The 18101-nt window shown below is 30.6% G+C and overlaps 2 protein-coding genes and 1 pseudogene across 3 annotated transcripts; all 3 read right to left on the bottom strand.

The window, feature by feature from the left end:
- Window positions 1-471: 471 nt before the first annotated feature.
- Window positions 472-5416, bottom strand: LOC123670935 (protein spartin). Its single transcript, XM_045604531.1, has 7 exons — window positions 4984-5416; window positions 4084-4528; window positions 3846-3980; window positions 3623-3787; window positions 3192-3386; window positions 2804-3056; window positions 472-1749 (listed from the first exon to the last, which is right to left on the bottom strand). The coding sequence occupies exons 1-7, from the start codon at window positions 5140-5142 to the stop codon at window positions 1554-1556; spliced, it is 1548 nt and encodes a 515-aa protein (XP_045460487.1). The 5' UTR covers window positions 5143-5416; the 3' UTR covers window positions 472-1553.
- Window positions 5417-6083: 667 nt separating this feature from the next.
- LOC123670934 (kinesin-like protein Klp68D) lies at window positions 6084-15995 on the bottom strand. 2 transcript variants are annotated; one of them, XM_045604529.1, is made up of 10 exons: window positions 15739-15995; window positions 11237-11427; window positions 10450-10756; window positions 9892-10204; window positions 9465-9630; window positions 8946-9306; window positions 8196-8419; window positions 7916-8126; window positions 7573-7814; window positions 6084-6354 (listed from the first exon to the last, which is right to left on the bottom strand). In XM_045604529.1, the coding sequence occupies exons 1-10, from the start codon at window positions 15862-15864 to the stop codon at window positions 6321-6323; spliced, it is 2175 nt and encodes a 724-aa protein (XP_045460485.1). In that variant the 5' UTR covers window positions 15865-15995; the 3' UTR covers window positions 6084-6320. The 2 variants fall into 2 exon arrangements, with proteins under 2 accessions (XP_045460485.1, XP_045460486.1); XM_045604530.1 differs by lacking the exon at window positions 15739-15995 and adding an exon at window positions 11493-11688.
- A 115-nt stretch (window positions 15996-16110) lies between these two features.
- On the bottom strand, window positions 16111-18006 carry LOC123673734 (annotated as a pseudogene).
- Window positions 18007-18101: the final 95 nt, after the last annotated feature.

Here is an 18101-nt window from a genome sequence, read left to right as displayed (position 1 = left end):
AAAACACAAGTATTTTTTCTGCCAATTTTTATAAAATAATCAATTATAACAATACTAAAAATTTTTATTATAAAATTATTGAGATATGATAATGGTTATTCCCAAAACAAAAAAAATTTTAATAATAAATTATATAAATAAAATTCTGGAATGCGTACACAAATCATAAAAAATTAGATTATTCCTAGGAGAATAAAATATAATAGGCAAGATGAATATGTACCAAAAAATGTAAAAGATGATATCCATTTCACATATATTGATCTAAAAATGTAATGTTTATATATGTTCAAGCATTTGCTCTTCATGAAATTTATATACAGGGAGCATTGTTTCAATTATCACATTTTGTGTTTTGATATGAAATAGTTATTTTCGACAAACCATAATTTTCATTTGGAATTGGCAAATTTGAAAAATCGTTTCATAAAAACTGATGATATGAAAAGAAGTTATCCAATTATTTTCATGTTTTCAGACACCGGACATTGACTATAATGAGAACATAATTTTTTTATTCCAATTATCAACCAAAATTTTTAATTTTGACTGTTCCCTTATTTCACACAATAAACATTACACATTATTTCTTTGTTACATCAATCTTACTTGATTATACTATTATCCTTTAAATATCGCTAAAAATTTTTTGAAAATATCACATACAGATGAAATTCTGATAGATTTTTATAGCCAATATTATTTTATTCACTTTATAATGTTTCAATTCTCATTCAACATAAATATATACATATATATTCTTCTGATCGAATATTTGAAAGACTCAAAATATCTTTGGAAATCAGATTCTTTTCACCCTGCAACTCATTAGGCGTTTTTGACACATATTGTCATGTCCATTCCTAGGCTGATTCCTGACAGATATCTGGCATGATCACACAATGCTTTTTTACGCTTGTTTCAGCCCTAATTACAGATCTGCAAACCTTGAAGTGCATTATGTTTTGTTCATAAACATTTGAGAGATAAATATCACATTTTCTGTATTAATACTATAAACGAAATATGAAGTGAAATCACAAAAGCTGTTGTAGACAGTGTCCTTCCTAATTTGAAATATGACATATGACAATGGTATTGGTCGACCCACACTTCAGGGGAAAAAGTTTAGCTTAATATCTTGCTAGCCCCCAAAATAGGCCCGAGGTAAGCTAATTTTAAAAAAGCACCGTCAGGCTCGGAAATAGACACAAAAAAGGTCTAGTGTAATACAGAGTTTAGAAAATATTGCTAGCCTTGATTATAATATTAAATAATTTTAATTCTTAAAAATATCGATATTCAAAACTTTTTGTTGGGTTTATAAGATACTTGAAATTTAGGTCTTTGAAATTCTTTTTATTTATTTTTTTGTATATTTGATTACCTTCACCAAACCAACAAATCTTTGGACCAATAATGTCTCCTTGTGTGTGTATATATACATATATATAATATAAAAAAATAATCTCAAAAGAATTAAATATAGAAAACAAGTAATGATTATCAGAAATATAAATTTTCGGACTAGACAAGAAGGAAGAATTTTGAATTTATAATCCAGGCATTTGGCTATCTGATGTTGAAGGTTTAGAAGCTAATTCAAGTACAATTCCTTTTCCTGCCCCTTTGGCAGCCTTTTTTACAAATCTTTTTGGTGCGATGATGCTTGCATGTTGACTGATTCTATATACATTCCCAGCAGTATTCATAGTATCTTCAGCTACCTCACCAGCCATGGTTCCATACCTAAAAGGACAATCAATAAGGGAAGGAAACCAATAAATGAAGGTTATTAATATGAAAATCCTGCAACTTTTACATACAGGACAAGTTGTCTTTCAAAAAAAGTTGCACTATGATCCGATCAGATGCATGTACAGGGTGAGCAAATTTCGATGTTTTAGCACTACAAGTTTTAAACCAGAGGAGATAGGCAAGATCTGATACCCTATTCTCGGTCTCTTTTTCTGAGAAACTAACAAGGATGCATGATGTTTTAATATCAGAGTTCTATCATCAGTATTAGCAGAGATATAAATTTTTTTCGATATCGCCATTTTTCCAATTTTCGCTTATAACTCGAAAACAAAAGAAGGTGACCCAAAATGAGTAGTACTCTTGTTAGTTTCTCAGAAAAAGAGAGCGAGAATGGGGTATCAGATTTTGTCTATCTTTTCTGGTTTAAAACTTGTAGTGCTAAAACATCGAAATTTGCCACCCTGTACATGTTACAACAAATGAAGCATACTCAGAGCCTATTGGTTATGCAACACTAATTTGAATTACTTATCAGTAGTCATGACCAATCAAAAGCCAATTCTGGTCATGTGAAGCGTCGAATGTCCCCCGAGCATAGCAGCAATTCTGTGACGGCAGCTGATATTGCTTTATTTCAAATGTTTATAAACGAGAGCTCAGCTGACATTATGTTATACAATATTTTTTAAAGAATTTTTCAAAAAATTCCTAGCTACGGTCAAGTCGGTTTTTAACCTTTCGAAGAGCCATATTTACGGAACCCATGGTCTAATTTTGCCCATTAATGAACTTAACTGAGGCATTCATCTAAAGGTACCCAGAAAATCAAATTTTTTTTAGGGCATTCCTTTCAAAAAGTATTGTGTATAGGACTGGACGGACAAATAGATTCGAATTTGAAAATGAATTCATCATCAGTTGAACCTTATAATTTGAGACCTCCCCTTTAAAAAACCGAAAAGTACAGACATTGTCACGAAATGATAGGGAGATTGTTTCAGAGCAAGCACTCAAAAACATAAAAATTAAGAGTAACACCTACTTGTGAGATATGATTTTCACACTATTATTCTTCAAACTTTCTCCCAATATGCCAGCAGAAGTTTCCAGTCCATTATAAATTGTCGAAAAACCTTCTACGGCACTAGCAGCAACTGTTAACACTTTGCTCATTTTTCTTGAGGCCTCCTCTTCTGGTATCTCTAATCCATATGATAACAAATTCGTTCCTTGTTTTTGAACATGCGGTGCCAAAAAAGTGCCTAATTTCATCATTGCACAACCAATTTGTTCAGCTGAAAGTTAATCAATGAATCACCAGACTTTTTTTGTATTCGAGTCTATTTTTTATTCAAATGAACTTTAAATATTTAAAGTCCCGCCCTACTTTCAAAACCCTTATCTTAAATATGATAAATAAGAATACTAACAAGCATATCCAGTAACTTTGGCAACTTTTTTAGTTGTACATTCTGCTATCTGCATTCCTTTGATGAGTTTACTGTCTAAATCAGCAGGGTCACTATGAGGAGCCATTCTATCAATCAACTTCGGTGTACCATAATTCATAATTTCACCTAATTTTTCTGCACCTTTTATTATTCCCCAAGATAAATACCAAGCACCTGAATAAACAAAATTAAGATAATATTATCGAAATTTTTTTAATAATATAATTGATATTTGTAAATTAAAAATGAAGACAAATGGATGTTTTTCCATTCTGATTCTCCTGGGCCTCTGAAGAGATCTCTTAGAAGTTTAGAGCTTATACGAGTTAAAAACTTTTTTGGGTACTCATAAAAACTTCAAATGAAGTTTCAAATTGCACTTCAAAATGAAACCCTTACAATGTACTCACCGGTGATAATACCGTTGGATATCTTCTCACTAAGATCTGTTTCCCCTTCTTCTGTTTGGCTTTTTAATTCTAAAGTACTATCTGATTGTTTGCCAACTATTTCATATAGAATATTTTCTAAGGTATCATCTGCTTCTGGTGGAAGGACAATTGCAACAGAAGCATCTGAATAAATAAAAAAAAAAATTAGTAACATAAGATTCCTTGAATCTGAAAACCATACCTTGTTCCTCTGAATAAATATCAGGAAAAACGAATCCTTTGTATTCTGTTTTGAAATAGGGTGATGCGCCTGGTACTAGTGGGAATATCCAATTGCCCACCTGTAAAATTCCTTTGGGTTGATTCGAATGTTCTCCTGAAATCATTTATAATGCATCAGTAAAATTTTAAATACATATAATATCATATACTTTGCTACATAATGCTTTTGTATGTTAATAATATAATATTTATCTTACCTTTAGTAATAGCTACAGTTAAAACATCAGGCTCAGAATATGAAGAAACAACTCCATTTCCAGAAATGAAATATAGTTTCACATTATCTTCAGTGTATATAATTTCAGAATAGAAATTCACTTCCGATCCCAAATTGTATTGTTCTAATTCAGCAGAAAGTTCTGCATAAGACTTAGGAACACTGTTTTTATTTCCATCTACTGAAGATTCATCTGTTGATGATGCAGCCTCTTCACAAGAGGATAAAGGTTTTACTTCAGAATCATGAGGAAGAGTGGTTTTCAAAGATTCGATTCTAAGTGAGACTTCCTCTCTTGTTTTTTTCATCTTCTGTATCATTAGTCCTGCTTTTTTCCATGTTATGTCTGGATTTTCTGGACATGATACTTGAATAGATAAAGTATCGTTTATCCTTTCTAAACCTATCTTGTATTTCTCTAAAGCCTGAAATTCAAAATAGATATTCAAAACAAATATATAGACTGTAAGTATAAAAAACTCCTGTTGAAGGAATCTATATGGACAAACAGGGAGAAATAAGTAACTATTTAATGATAAAAATGAAGGAATAATAAAAATAATAACTTTATATTTTATATACTGGCATTACATTATCAAAAAAACATCAATTATATTTGCTAGCTAAGGAAATGCTTTTAATACTGATACTGACTAGATCTTTGAGTAAAATTTAATGAATTCAGGTTTATAAAGCCTCCCATTATTTGAATTATCGTTTAGGCAATGTATTCGATCCAATATCCAGTGTGATCAATGGCATTATATATTACAATCATGGAACTGGTGCCTTTTAATTTATGAAGGAAAGTAGGTGAAGTGAATAAACATTCTTATAATTCCAGGAAAATTCAGTATTAAATATCCAACTGATAACAAACCTCTTGTGGTTTTTCCTGTTCCTCTAACAATATAGCTTCCTCTATAATTTTATAAGCTTCATTATGTCTGGATTCTATGTTGGAATATGTTATGGACCATTCTGTTCCTCGGCTATTTGTGTTTCCCATTTCAGGTGATCTTTCTCTATTTTTATTCATCTGTTAAAATTGTTCTGACCACTTTATAAATAATTCAACAAATGAAAATATTTTTCTCTTCTATATTTGACAAGTATGACTCAGAGATAACCTTACTTCTTAGCCTTTGAACCCAAATACTATTTATTTAGAATCAATAACTTTCACAAATAGTACACATTATCATTGAAAATTAATTGATGCTAATATTGATTACTTATCAACATGTTTCTTTAATTTGACGATAAATTTTCATGAGCATTTTTAATTGAATTTGGCAATAAGCATAGAAATTTATATTTTTGCGCGCTTCTTCTAGGGAAACAGTAGCCAATATTTTTTTTCAAATTTTGAGCCGATTAAATTCTATTCACTGGTTTAGAATCAGAGGTCGAAATCAATTCAATCCATCCGGCTGCTTTGTATACAATGACTCTCGAGCAGAATGTGCAACAGACTTTTCATTACAGTATAAATAATATACAGGTGTTCCTAAATTGGAGGTACAAAGGAAAATGAGATATTCTTTGGATAATTTTAAGAAAATACTTTAAATTGAAATATCTATGCTTAATTCAAGTTAAATGTCATGTGATATGAACGTGTTTTGAAAAAACACTAGAAAAAATTAGTCTACTATTCGATTTTTTACGAATATTAATTAATTTCCAATAAAATTTTGTTGCAAATCTTCATAAAGTTCATCGGTAAAATAATTTATCCAAATTCAGTTGAAAAACTTGAAGAAAAATAATCAAAGTTGAAGCATATTCATTATTAGATCTTTTACAGTTGGAATATTCTATTGATATGATATTGGTTGATTTATCATTACAAACCTTAACAAATCATATTTTAAATTTGTGTTTTTCGCAATGAATTATGTGAATTGAAAATTTAACGAAGCTGCATTTATGTTAATTCTGGGTGGGGTAGTAATAAATCATTTGCAGTGCACAAACTGAAGAAACAGGAACTAGCTTGTTTATTTATAAATAATACTGCCAACAATTTGAAAAAATATCACATTCAATGTGTAAAAAAAAATAAATACTTCTCTTTAAATACATAATAATCTTTTTGACTAGCAAAAATTATTACACATAAGGTACAATAAAATTAAAATGCATATGACTAGCAATAGTTTCACTGGAAAAGCTGCTGTAAACCAATTAAGGCAGAGAAGTTATTGCAATTGATTAAAATACTGGCCTAGCTGAGTTTTGGCGACTCCTGAAAAAATAGAAAAAATCCTCTTTATAACATACAAGTTTTAAAGAATTTAAAAATTCAGGGAATAATACAAGAAATGTGATAAAACAAAACAGTAAAGAAAGTAGCAGGAATTGATAGTTTCGAAAGCCTGCTCAGAGATATTTCTGTATTTTCTTTTGTTGCTGAAGTTGGCACAACTGCCTCAATACTCACGCGGAGTTAGAGACTCATTAAGATATTTCCAATAGTAAATTATGGAATCATTCAACTAAAAAGAAATTTTAAACCCCCAGCAATTTTCACAGTTTACGTTTTGGAATATGTGAAATCATGAAATTTAATAGAAAAGTTCGTCTGTCCAAAAAAAAAACTTCTAGAGCATGTCTTGACATTGATCCTTCTTGCTGTGGAATATAATCAATGGATTTTAAAGGCTAAAATCAGGGAATTTCAATTGTTGAAATGGTGTCAAATATGACATACAACAGTCCTAGTATTACAAAATTTACAATGAATTAATAACGCGACATTTACGATATATTGACTGGAAAATTAATGAAAATAAAAAATGTCTGCAATAACGTAAAAAGATATGTTATAGAATTCAATATGGAAAAACATTTACATATGTGTAATCAATAATATTTTCTCTCTATTTCAGTATCGAAATAAGTTCATTACAATACTAAAAACAGTGTTGTAATGAACTCATTACAGAATTGTTTTCAGTTATATTTTTCGTTTTGTGGTTGTCAAAATCGACTTCCGATCCTATCGAATTTCAACAGGCGTCAATTGTCAATATAATATAATCTGGATATAGTGAAATAATTTGCAACATTATTCGCAATTTTTCTTAATTCTGGAGGTGTTGAATCGATTTCGTCAGATATAATTCACGAATTTAATGCGTAATTATAAATTATTTCGAAAAAAGTATGATTCAAACTCAAATTCTGTAATCTGTCAATTTTCATAACAGTCATACCAATTGCCAAGATATTTCATAAAACTTGACTGAAATAGAGAAAATATTGTCGAATACTCGTTGCAGAAGGCAATTCCAAAATCATGAGTTTGAAAACTTGCTTCTTCATCGATCGTTTCCAAATTTCGCATTCGTGTTGGAATAGGAGCCCATTCTGCAACTTGCTTTAGAATATACTATTATCCCAACTTTCACATAAGATTTGAGTTTCAGTAAATAAAAATTAAATTTATAATATTTTTACTCACTTTTGGTTATGGACTTCGACAATATTCCTAATTGCTTGTTTATATTTTCCTTCCTTCTCAAGTTTAGAGGTTACGTTTTTTGCGGACATGGAGTGCGTTGGTAACTTTATGTGGTTGTTCTGATTTTCTTGTGTTAATAAATTTGATACAAAGGCTTTTATTTGTGGACAGACTGCGGGATAGGTATACTCTCGTGTTGTGCGAAGGGGCATGTCTAGGTTCAAATCTAAAATGTTTTCACCCTGAAATTTGAAGTGTTTTCATTAGTCATTAAATTACCTATTTGAAGAAGTACTTGGTGAAAAATTCAACATTTCACAATAAATACTTAGTAGCTACTCACCCTGTATTTGGATGAATTTTGCGAATACTGAACCGCATAGTCAGATATAGGTCTTCTATAGTTGTGAGCTATTGGTCTGGCAAGTTTGTATTGCTCCTTATTCAATATCCAGTTGTCTTTATTGTCATCAAAATAAGCTAAATTCAACAAACGTGTTCTTTCCTCAGTTGGAACAAAATTATCGATAATAAGGAACCTTTTCCTGAGGTGCCTATAATAAAGTTACATTCAGCATTTAATGAAGTAACATCATTTTGGACCTAGCAAAAAAGCAACTCACATTGATGCCTGGTCATTGGATTCTTCTATATCTTTCCTACTTCTCACATATTCTTCATGGCAATCCTTTATTTCTTGCTTAACCGATTGCAAACGTGCATATAACCTTTTCAACTTGTCCCTTTTGAAATCCACTTCCTGTTGAAGGCTAGCAAAAACTTGCTTCAACTCATGACAATTCTCTTCTTCCTCTTCTATTTTTTGCTGAATTTCTATTTCTCTTTTCTGAAAAAAAATTGTTGAAATTTTTGCAAATCACACCTTTAATGCTCATTAATGCTCAATAATCACTCATCATTTTGTCACAATATCTGAGTTTTGAGCAGGAAATGATCCCAAACGATAAGGTTTTGACTCAATGTTGACAAATTTGTTTACATAAAGACAAATTTCAAAGTGGTACGGCTAGGTATTTGGTGATCTTGTTATATAGTGTAAAGAAAATACACCTTCAAATTTGTCTACAATGTGATGAATCGTTAGTGGATTAACTGAATAATGTCGTCGATGAATTCTTCTTGAATTTCTTTCAGTGATTACAAATGAAGACACATTTTGATAAAGAATTTCTGAACGTTGTTGAAGCATGTGATTTTCCATGATTATTTGATTGATTGATTTTGAGTGGATTTTTATAGATGCAACATGAAAAATTAAAAAAAACATCAAACATAGCATTCACAAAATACTTTAGTAACTGATAAAGTTGATACCAATCACTTAATGACATGAATTTTTAGAATTTATCTACCTTTCTTGCTGCTATCTCCAACCTTTGCTGCTCTAATTTCGACTCGTTTTCTTTAACACTATCCACTAAATTGCCCCCATGCACCATCTGATTCTCTAATGTTTTTAACTGTTTCGCCAACTCGCTAACTTCAACCTTGCTCAATTCCAGTTTTTTCACTTTCTCCTCTTTTTCATTATCGTCTTCATCTTCACTGCTAACCTCATACTCAATTTGGCCTGTAAGTTCTATTCCCCTATTTTTCTCCTCGATCAGTTGTTTTAATCGTTCGATTTCTTGTTGTAATTCCAACAACTTCGTATTTTTAATATCTTCGTTTTTGATGGGCTGATTCTTTATGGATTTGGCTCGATAAGAATATCTGTAAAAAATTTTTTTTCTAGTGATCGCCTACATGTCAAACACTAGTACCATACATACAATTGAACTATTTGCAGAATTAGAAAAAATTCTATAATTGCCATATTTGAATAATTTCAGTTGTTTGATTAAATAAGAAATTATCAAAAACATAGCTACCTTAACGTAATAATTGTTTCATCATAATTCATACTAGCTGGACCAATATTAGCGATCATGATAGTTTTACTATTTCCTCCGAGTGAATCTTGGAGCAGTCTTGTGAGCTTAGAGTCTCTATAGGGTATATGTGCCGAATTTTCAGCCAATGCATAAATAACGTTCCCTAGAAAAAATAAAGTACTTGTTCAAAGTTCCTTAATGAATAAAACTGAATTGGAACAGTATCAGTGGCGTCGCTAGAGGGGGCCTTAATATTTGCTGGCCTCCCCTGAAATATATCATGAACAAAAAACTACAATATGAATTTAAAATAAACTAGATGGACCTGGAAATCTTGATCCCCCCTTCTTGAAAGCTGGCGTTGCCACTGAACATTACAACTTTTTATCATATTCATAATACTGAAAGAGTTTTTAATACTCACCTAAAGATGACAATGCTTTATTAATTTTAGTTGCTTCCCTTAACCTATCACCAGTTGCTCCTGTTTTAGCCTGCCTTTCACTTCCTGCTAAATCAATAAGATTCAGTTTACCGACTTTGACCTTTTTGGAGTGTTCTTCTGCCATTTCGATAACAATTTGGAAAATTGCGTGGGATCTTGAACTGTGCTCATTCATATTGGTGGCTCCCGTCGTCCTATTATGATTTCCTATTCTCATTGCTTTGTACATGTCAGCTTCGCTTTTACAAGTTTGGGAATGTAAATGTGTAACGTAGACACCTTGACCATTGTCCTATAAATATAAACATCATTTAGGCAGTGAACAGTAATAACACAGATTACTAGACTGTTAGTTGTTAGTCTGTGGTAATAATTACTGTTAGACAAACGATAATCTTAAAATGATATTGTTGCAAATCCCTACTTGTTTCAGAAAATTTTGCTTGAATATTCGTGTTATTATTCTACAGCAGGTGAGCAAAAATATCAAAACAAACAATAGCTACTACAAGTTCAGATATTATAGAATCTACCTACTTCTCGTAATTCAAGTGGTTTGGAATGTTTAGTTTTCAGTAAATCTCTAATTTCTTCCATATAAATTTCCAAATAGCGAACCGTCACCAAAAATTCTACACCAGTAGTCCTGTTGATGTGTGCCCAAATTTGTTGAAAAGCTCGAGGAATAACCCCCTGACCGTCTTCAGCCTCTTTTGTACCCTCCATTGTGAAAGTTTTGCCAGTTCCTGTCTGACCATATGCGAACACACAACCATTGTAACCTTCCAAGACAGAGGATACCAAAGGTCGTACTGTCTCATCGTACAAAGCTTGTTGTGTTGAACTTCAAAAAGAGAACAAGGATGTATAACTATTTTATTATAAATGTCAATAAAATCCTAGTACATATTTCATATTGAATTAATAACTTGAGAAGCAATATTGAAAAATATGCTGTACTGATCAAATATCTGTTCTAAAATAATACAAAGAAGAAATATAGATTTCTCAGATACCATGGTAATTGGAAAACAACTTATGTAAATATGTAATACAAAGAATCAATAGAGTTTTCTATTTTTTTGTTCATAATATTTGTTTCAAATGTATGAGACTTGATTATTTGAATTCCTTCAAGGGAAATTAGACTATATATGGTTCACAAATGCAAGAAGTAGTTGTAATTTCCTTATTAGGAAATAAATCTATCCATGACACAAGAAACTTGCACATAGCTTCAAGAACAACTGGGTTTTTTGAGTTGTCATTTCAAAATTTAAAAAGCCCATAAATGCCCATAAACACTTGGGTTACTTTTACTTACTGCCAATCATATACAGCATCGAAAGTAAATAATTTTGTTTTTTCGTTTTCACTTCTAGCTTTGGGGTTTTGTACTTCAATTACACCTCTACTTGGATAAGTTTTTATAATAGGCTGACACTCCGCTTGTTCTTCCTTCTGACTCATAGGACGGCATCGTACAACCACTTGTACAGCCTCATTGCTCATAGTCTAAAAATAAATCCAAAATCAAAAATTTGAGGGCGATAAAAAATTAATAAATTTTCAATACATACAGATTTATCCATGATAAAAACTGAATTGGAGCAATGAATTTTTCCTTATTTTAATTATATAATTTTTTCAATCCTAAACACTGAATTCATCGTACTTATATTCTAAAAATAATACTCCCGTATTATTCAAATTATCGATTTTGCGAAGCACATATTTTCATCTCGAGAAGTATCAGTCAAAAATGACAATACCCACACGATTCCGATTGCGCAGGTGTCCTTATGATTGCATTTCGAATTACCATGGAAACGTAGGGGGAATTACTAACAATCACTAAAAATAAGTAGTGCATGGATTTTGTATAATAGTTACTCAATAGTTTGATCAATTATTACATAATACGAAAAAATGAGATCGGAATAATGAGCATGACTCAAGATAGAAAAGATTATTATCTTTGACTTAAAGAAAGTGAATCCGAAAAAGTTATACGTACGAAATTAATTCAGTTGCGTTTAATATATATATTTTATTTCGATCTTTTTAGGTTTCTCACTGTGGAATACGATAATATGAATATTTAATTTTAAAAAACGTTAAATTTTTTATTATGACAAATCTGAGAAGAAAATATGAAATATCTCTAATATATTCCCAAAAAAGCGCGCACACTGCCCTGATTGGCGGATTTTTTATTCATATTTCAAATAAGAAATTTCTATTACACGAGTTTATTAGCCAAATATTTTTTGTTTCCATTATTATCTGCAGATTGTAGAATCAATGATAATTTATTTTTTAGAAATTGGTAATATAATTCAAGAGTGTTAAGTGTTATGAATTATAATTTTTTCCTGAATTGTACAATCTGCATCTGATAAAACGTATTAAGTACAATCATTACGAAAATGATACTCATCATTTTCTTGAAGTTTGTTTTCACAAATTTACGGGTTTCTTTCTGTCTTCTATGAATAATTTTATATATTTCTAAAAGTCCGATGTTTAATTAAAACGAATTTTGAGGGATCTTTGAAACTATTTTCACGCACTTATAGATATCTAATATTTGTTCCACAACAGAGCGGACTATATTATATATCGAACTTCCTAACTGCACTTCGATTGTTTTTTGACAAATTTATATTTACCATAAGCAGTTCTGCATAAAATCATTATACATTCCTAAAATTTGTGTTTAAATCGTTTAGGAAAAAATCCAAAACATAATTTTTCTCAGAATGAAATATTTATTTCCCTTAAGCTAAACCTACTCAGACTTCTCTCTATTTGTAGGTATAGTTTTCATAAGTTTTTGATATGATTATTTGATTGGATTTCGTTCAATAGAATGCTACTAAAAAATGGCCTTCCCCTGAAATTTGTGAGTAATAAGATTTGAAGCACATTCTTTAAGATCCGTTACTCTTTGAATAAAAAAAGGATCAACACATTATTCTTATTATTTACAAATAATTTGAAATGTATACATGTACACGATACCAATATCAATTCAATGGTACATAAAATGTGGATATGAAAGGAGGCGATATTGCCAATAGGCTTGTTATATAGAGCACTTAATGGAATTTTAATTTTTTCAAAATCCATGTGCAGAACTATCCAACTATTCACTTTGTCCTGCATTCAAACTAAAATACCAATTTTGAAGGTTTATTATTCAATCAGTCAGTTTAGAGCTATGAATATTAGAAATCATTAAAGTTATTTGCTCTAATCATTAATTCTACAGGTTTCCGAAATTGAACATAAATTCAAAGTGTTGGGATATTTTGTCAACCAATTGTTGATGTTGATTTTATGGTGAAATTAGGAAAAAATCCACAGTCTGACAATGAAGCTGGAAAATATTTATAACATCATGGCTTTGCTGCAGACTAGACTAAAGCATGAAATTGTGAAAAAAAATCAATCATCATACTGTACTGATCTTTCTAGTTATAGAATTCAATGCTTGAATTATAAAGGCAAGAAATCAAATTTTGATAAATAAATATAATTAAAAAGTGAATACGCAAACACGCAAAATTCATCATTCCATGTAACAAATAAAGCGTAACAAAACACGATTTTTAAAATTTTAATAAAGAAACACTGCACACATTGAGTACATCGAAAATGTAAAACTGAATACTCTATCTATTGAAAAGCTGGCATTATATTTCACAGTATTGCCATTATTACAATCTATTGATACAATATGTTTTGATCATATATTTATATTCAATGAAAAATGAAATTGGATTAATACAAAACGAAATTGTTGAGTTAAGAAATATTCAATGTGTTCCCAAAGAAAAAATATCACAATACATCCATTTTAGTAATTTCTATATGGCATGCAAAAGTAAAAATAACAAAAAATAAACATTCTGAAATAAATAAACATTCAAAACACATACAAATAAAATATTCCTAAGATAAATAGAAGTCTAAACAATTTAAATAACAAAAATTCATCAGCATGAATTTTGGATACAGGGTGTAACTAAAAAATTGTGATACAAGATTGAAGCAAAAAGTTCAAACAGTGTTAGCTTCATAAAAAAATTTTGACTGGAATATGATCTCTGAAGCATATTCTAATCTTGTTGCTGAACAAATTTGAAGCGAATTTAAATGATCTTAATAATTCATCCTAAAAATGATCAGGAGAAAAATTGCAAAGTGGAGCCATAATTCCAGAGATAGTGGAGGAAATAGCAAATCTAAGTTTCTATTAGATTCTTTACGAATTCCTTCACAAAATATATGTGCTTCAATAGATCAGTAAAACAATTCTTATAACTTTAAACAAAACAATTTTACACCCTGTATAATGAGCGAGATAATTTGAAATGTATGTTTCTAACAACTTGTAACTTTCTTAATAAAGGAAATAACAAAATACTGATTTTATTTTAAAGATAATCGTGGAAGTGATGCTATTTAGGTTTGTTATATAGTTAAGACTCTTTTGATGATTTTGATATTTGTACATTTAACAAAGAATTCCTTAACGTTACATTGATGATGTCTCAATCCAAGAAAAAGATTCACCATATTTAATATCGTCAGATGCATGTTTAAAAGTTAGTTTATGTCTTTTATTTAAGGTTAACACATCAACTTCAATTGTTATTAAACATTAAATCGTTATCAACACGTAACATTAGTTTGTATTTTATATTTATTGGATTTTAAACAGTAATAATTAAATTTATTTCAGTTAGTCAATTGTTAGTTGCCTTTTGATGCTGATCTTGGGTAGGTACTTGTACGATACCTAGATCTCTCATCTGGATGAACAGGCATGCCTGAGGAGCTCATTCTCCAACGTTGACCAGGCGTATCTGAAGTTTTAAATTAATTAAATCATAATTGTAGGCAAAAGTAAATCAAATTGAAGTACTTCTGGAAAGCCGTTAAGTATGGAATTAGTTTTTGTTGTGGAAAGCATTTAACATTTTAATGTGTATAAATTAAAATAAGATAAATTAGGTTAGGTAAGTACATGAGATTTTCCAGGAAAAACAATACAAAAAGGCATTTTATTATCACAGATGACATATTACAAAAGATAGGTTAGAAAATTTCAAGGCCAAATGAATTCTGAAGAGGAATAATCTATTTCAAAAATAATTTGCAAATGTCCTATGATGAATGAGGAACCGAAAGACCTTCAAAATCAGGTATCATATAAAATATGTTTGTAAAAAAAAAAATCCATGATGCCATAACACCTACAGCAATGACGTAATCAATAATTTCAACTAAAAGTTGGGAAACTGAAAATTAAATTTCACCTGTTTCAGAATATTCCTCGATATTGAAGGGATTTGCAGTAAATGAATATATTCCAACCCTTACCTTTCACTGTATATGTATATTCAAGCGAACACATACCTGCTTATGGTGTATGAGCCTTGCACACTTGGTTTATAAATTTAAAAATTATATATGAAAATAGGCAAAAAAGGCATAATGTTATAAGGGGTTAATGTATTTAATATTTCACATATTGTTATTTGTCACTTCAATTACGATAACCCAAAGGTTGAAAAGTTTATGTAGCGATATAATAACTTCATTATTTTTTCATTTAAATTGAAATAATTAACAAATTAATATGAAAACTTATTTCCATAGTTTCTTATTTAACTTTCACAAGAATTGTCACTAGATGAAGTGAAATTAAATGATGGGTGATGAAAAAATTTAGATGATTCGAAAGTTCTCACACAATTAATCAAAAATCATAAAACTTAACTCTGTGAACATAATTATTGAGTGAAAACTACTTGCCTCCATAACTACTTGGACTTTTCCCGTAGTAATCTGTAGGAAGATAATTGTCGTATCTAAAGCTTGGGGAGTGTGACTCCCTAAAGCCTCCATAATGAGGTCCACGATTATATGTTGGCTCATCATTGCTATAACTTTCTTCAAGAGCAACTCTAGCCTTATCCAAGATAGACATAATTTTAGTTTTAGCCGGCATAACACGTGGAGTTAGGACAGGTTCTCTGGTAGCAGTACGCATCATAGGTGATGGGGCTCCGGGATCTGAAAGAATTTCATAAAAAAATTAAATTCTGTTTAAAACTGAAAGTTGCACGAGTACAATCAAGATATTCATTTGAAATTGAAGGAAACGAAAAGCTACAATAATTGAAATCACATTGCATTACCTCTGGGTACCATTTCATGCTCCCTGTGAATATCCTGATGTACGTCAGAGACGCTCAAGCTCTCCAATTCCCTTAGTTGCTCTTGTCGAATAGCATCATTTTTATCAGGTATCAAATATTTACGGATTTCTGCTAGAGCGAACGCCATTCGGGCATAGGCTTCAGCTGGCGGTCCAAATGCTGTAACTTCCACATGGAGTTCATCCATGAGATGGGCGTATTTTGGATCATTGTAGGTTTTTAATTCTTGTTCTTTTAGTGGATCTCTCATAGAACCTTTACCCAATATGGACATTTTGCACATTGTTTCGTCTTGCAGACGTTTTAAAGAATTACCCTTTGGTCCCAATAATTTTCCAACAAAATTGAACTGAAAATATCATTAGCTACTATGTGAAAAAAGTACAGATAGTTGATCAATGGACCACAAAACATTCATTATTCTGACAAAACTATAGTCTAGCCTTCAAAGTGGACTCCAAAATAATAATAATGAGCGTTCATTAAAATTCGTGGTCAAGAGTGCTGTGGAAAAATTACAGTGAATTTTCTGTAATTACTAGTAGTGCTTAGCTTGTACCATATCACTAACATTTGTTTACATACTTCAAATCTGGGAACTATATATGATACAAACTAAGAGCTACTTGTTATCACAGAAAATCGACTCTAATTTCTCCACAGCATTCTTGACCACGAATTTTAATGAACGCTCGTTTTATACACACCGGGAAATTTTTCAGAAACTCCAGAACAAATCAAGATATCTACCTTACAGAAAAATGTATACAAGTAATTTGATCATCTACACATTGGTGCGAATGAAAGGAAAATTGGTTGCGCTATGAACTATGAAAATTTGGAAAGGGCCCTGGTCAGCAGACCTGAAGTAGGTTGAAGAGGAGGCCAAGAGGATCTTATAAGATTATTTAAGAGCTTCAAGTTCTATATATAGTATACTAGCTTATAGAATTGGAATTACTAATAAAAATGTAATAAAAAAATTGGTGATATGCACCTCATTCATGTTAAAAGAAGTTAAAATATCTTATAAAAAATGTTCCAAATGGCTCACTCACTTTTGGGTGTTCTTGTACTGGTACCAAAACTTTTGTAGTTAATTTTATTGGCTTCTCTCTATAAATATTGACATATTTATATTCCCTTGGGGGAATTCTACCAATACTTTGTACTTGTATGATTTCTACAAAATAAGATATAACAAAGGAGGGAATACATTCAATAAAATAGTGTCTGTTAACCAAGCATTAAACTTAAGAAAGTTTTGACATCCCAAAATAACATGAAAATCGCTCGAAATTTTATTGTTTCTTATAGAGTAGAACGATTTTTTTCTGTCTGGTGCAGATCAATTCCAGGAGATGAATTTCTGTATGCGCGAAGCTAATGATGTTTTAGAAAAATGAAAAAAAAAAATTGGGCTGAATATATCCAAAAAGAATTGTCAGAGCATCTTAATAAATGTTCAATTCACCTTGGTCTAATAGTCTTATAGCATTACTATGTATGATTTCATCTAAACTTGACTTTTCTTTCAATAATTTTTGTATGTATTCCTTTTCTTTGGTACTGGGAAGTTGTTCCGGTGTATTATTTGCAAGTACATCGTTTTCGTTTGACTCATAAATTTTTTGTTTTCGCTTAGGAATTTCTTCAGAATCAGTCGTGTTATATCTTTTCATTTTGTCCGAGTTCTTTTTATTGGAAAAAATATACTCTGCAATTAAGAACTCGTGATAATATCTTTATATTTTGATTGTTTACGAATTCATTTGTTTCGTTTTTCAACTGTCATAACAACTTTATTAACTTTATAACTACCGGCAATCGGCATTGATCTAATTATTATTAGATCCGGTAACCGGTCGTATTTGACAGATGATTGATTTGTTTTGGCACTTAACAATTTCATGTCATGAAATTACACAAAATTTATTAAATTTCAGAAATGCTCAA

Source organism: Harmonia axyridis, chromosome 1 (assembly GCF_914767665.1).
Source record: "Harmonia axyridis chromosome 1, icHarAxyr1.1, whole genome shotgun sequence".
Lineage (NCBI taxonomy): Eukaryota > Metazoa > Arthropoda > Insecta > Coleoptera > Coccinellidae > Harmonia > Harmonia axyridis.
Note: the sequence above shows the minus strand (reverse complement) of the source record. Positions and strands in the feature narration are given on the sequence as shown.

Bases quoted from the DNA above. Each gene is read 5' to 3' on its own strand.
- LOC123670935 (XM_045604531.1), bottom strand. From the start codon at position 5,142: ATGAATAAAAATAGAGAAAGATCACCTGAAATGGGAAACACAAATAGC. The intron at 3,057-3,191 runs GTTAGTATTCTT...ATTAACTTTCAG, and splicing joins CAAAGTTACTGGATATGCTT to CTGAACAAATTGGTTGTGCA. The intron at 1,750-2,803 runs GTAGGTGTTACT...TTGTCCTTTTAG, and splicing joins GTGAAAATCATATCTCACAA to GTATGGAACCATGGCTGGTG.
- LOC123670934 (XM_045604529.1), bottom strand. From the start codon at position 15,864: ATGATGAGCCAACATATAATCGTGGACCTCATTATGGAGGCTTTAGGG. The intron at 9,631-9,891 runs GTGAGTATTAAA...TATTTTTTCTAG, and splicing joins TAAAGCATTGTCATCTTTAG to GGAACGTTATTTATGCATTG. The intron at 8,420-8,945 runs GTAGATAAATTC...ATTTTTTTTCAG, and splicing joins TGGAGATAGCAGCAAGAAAG to AAAAGAGAAATAGAAATTCA.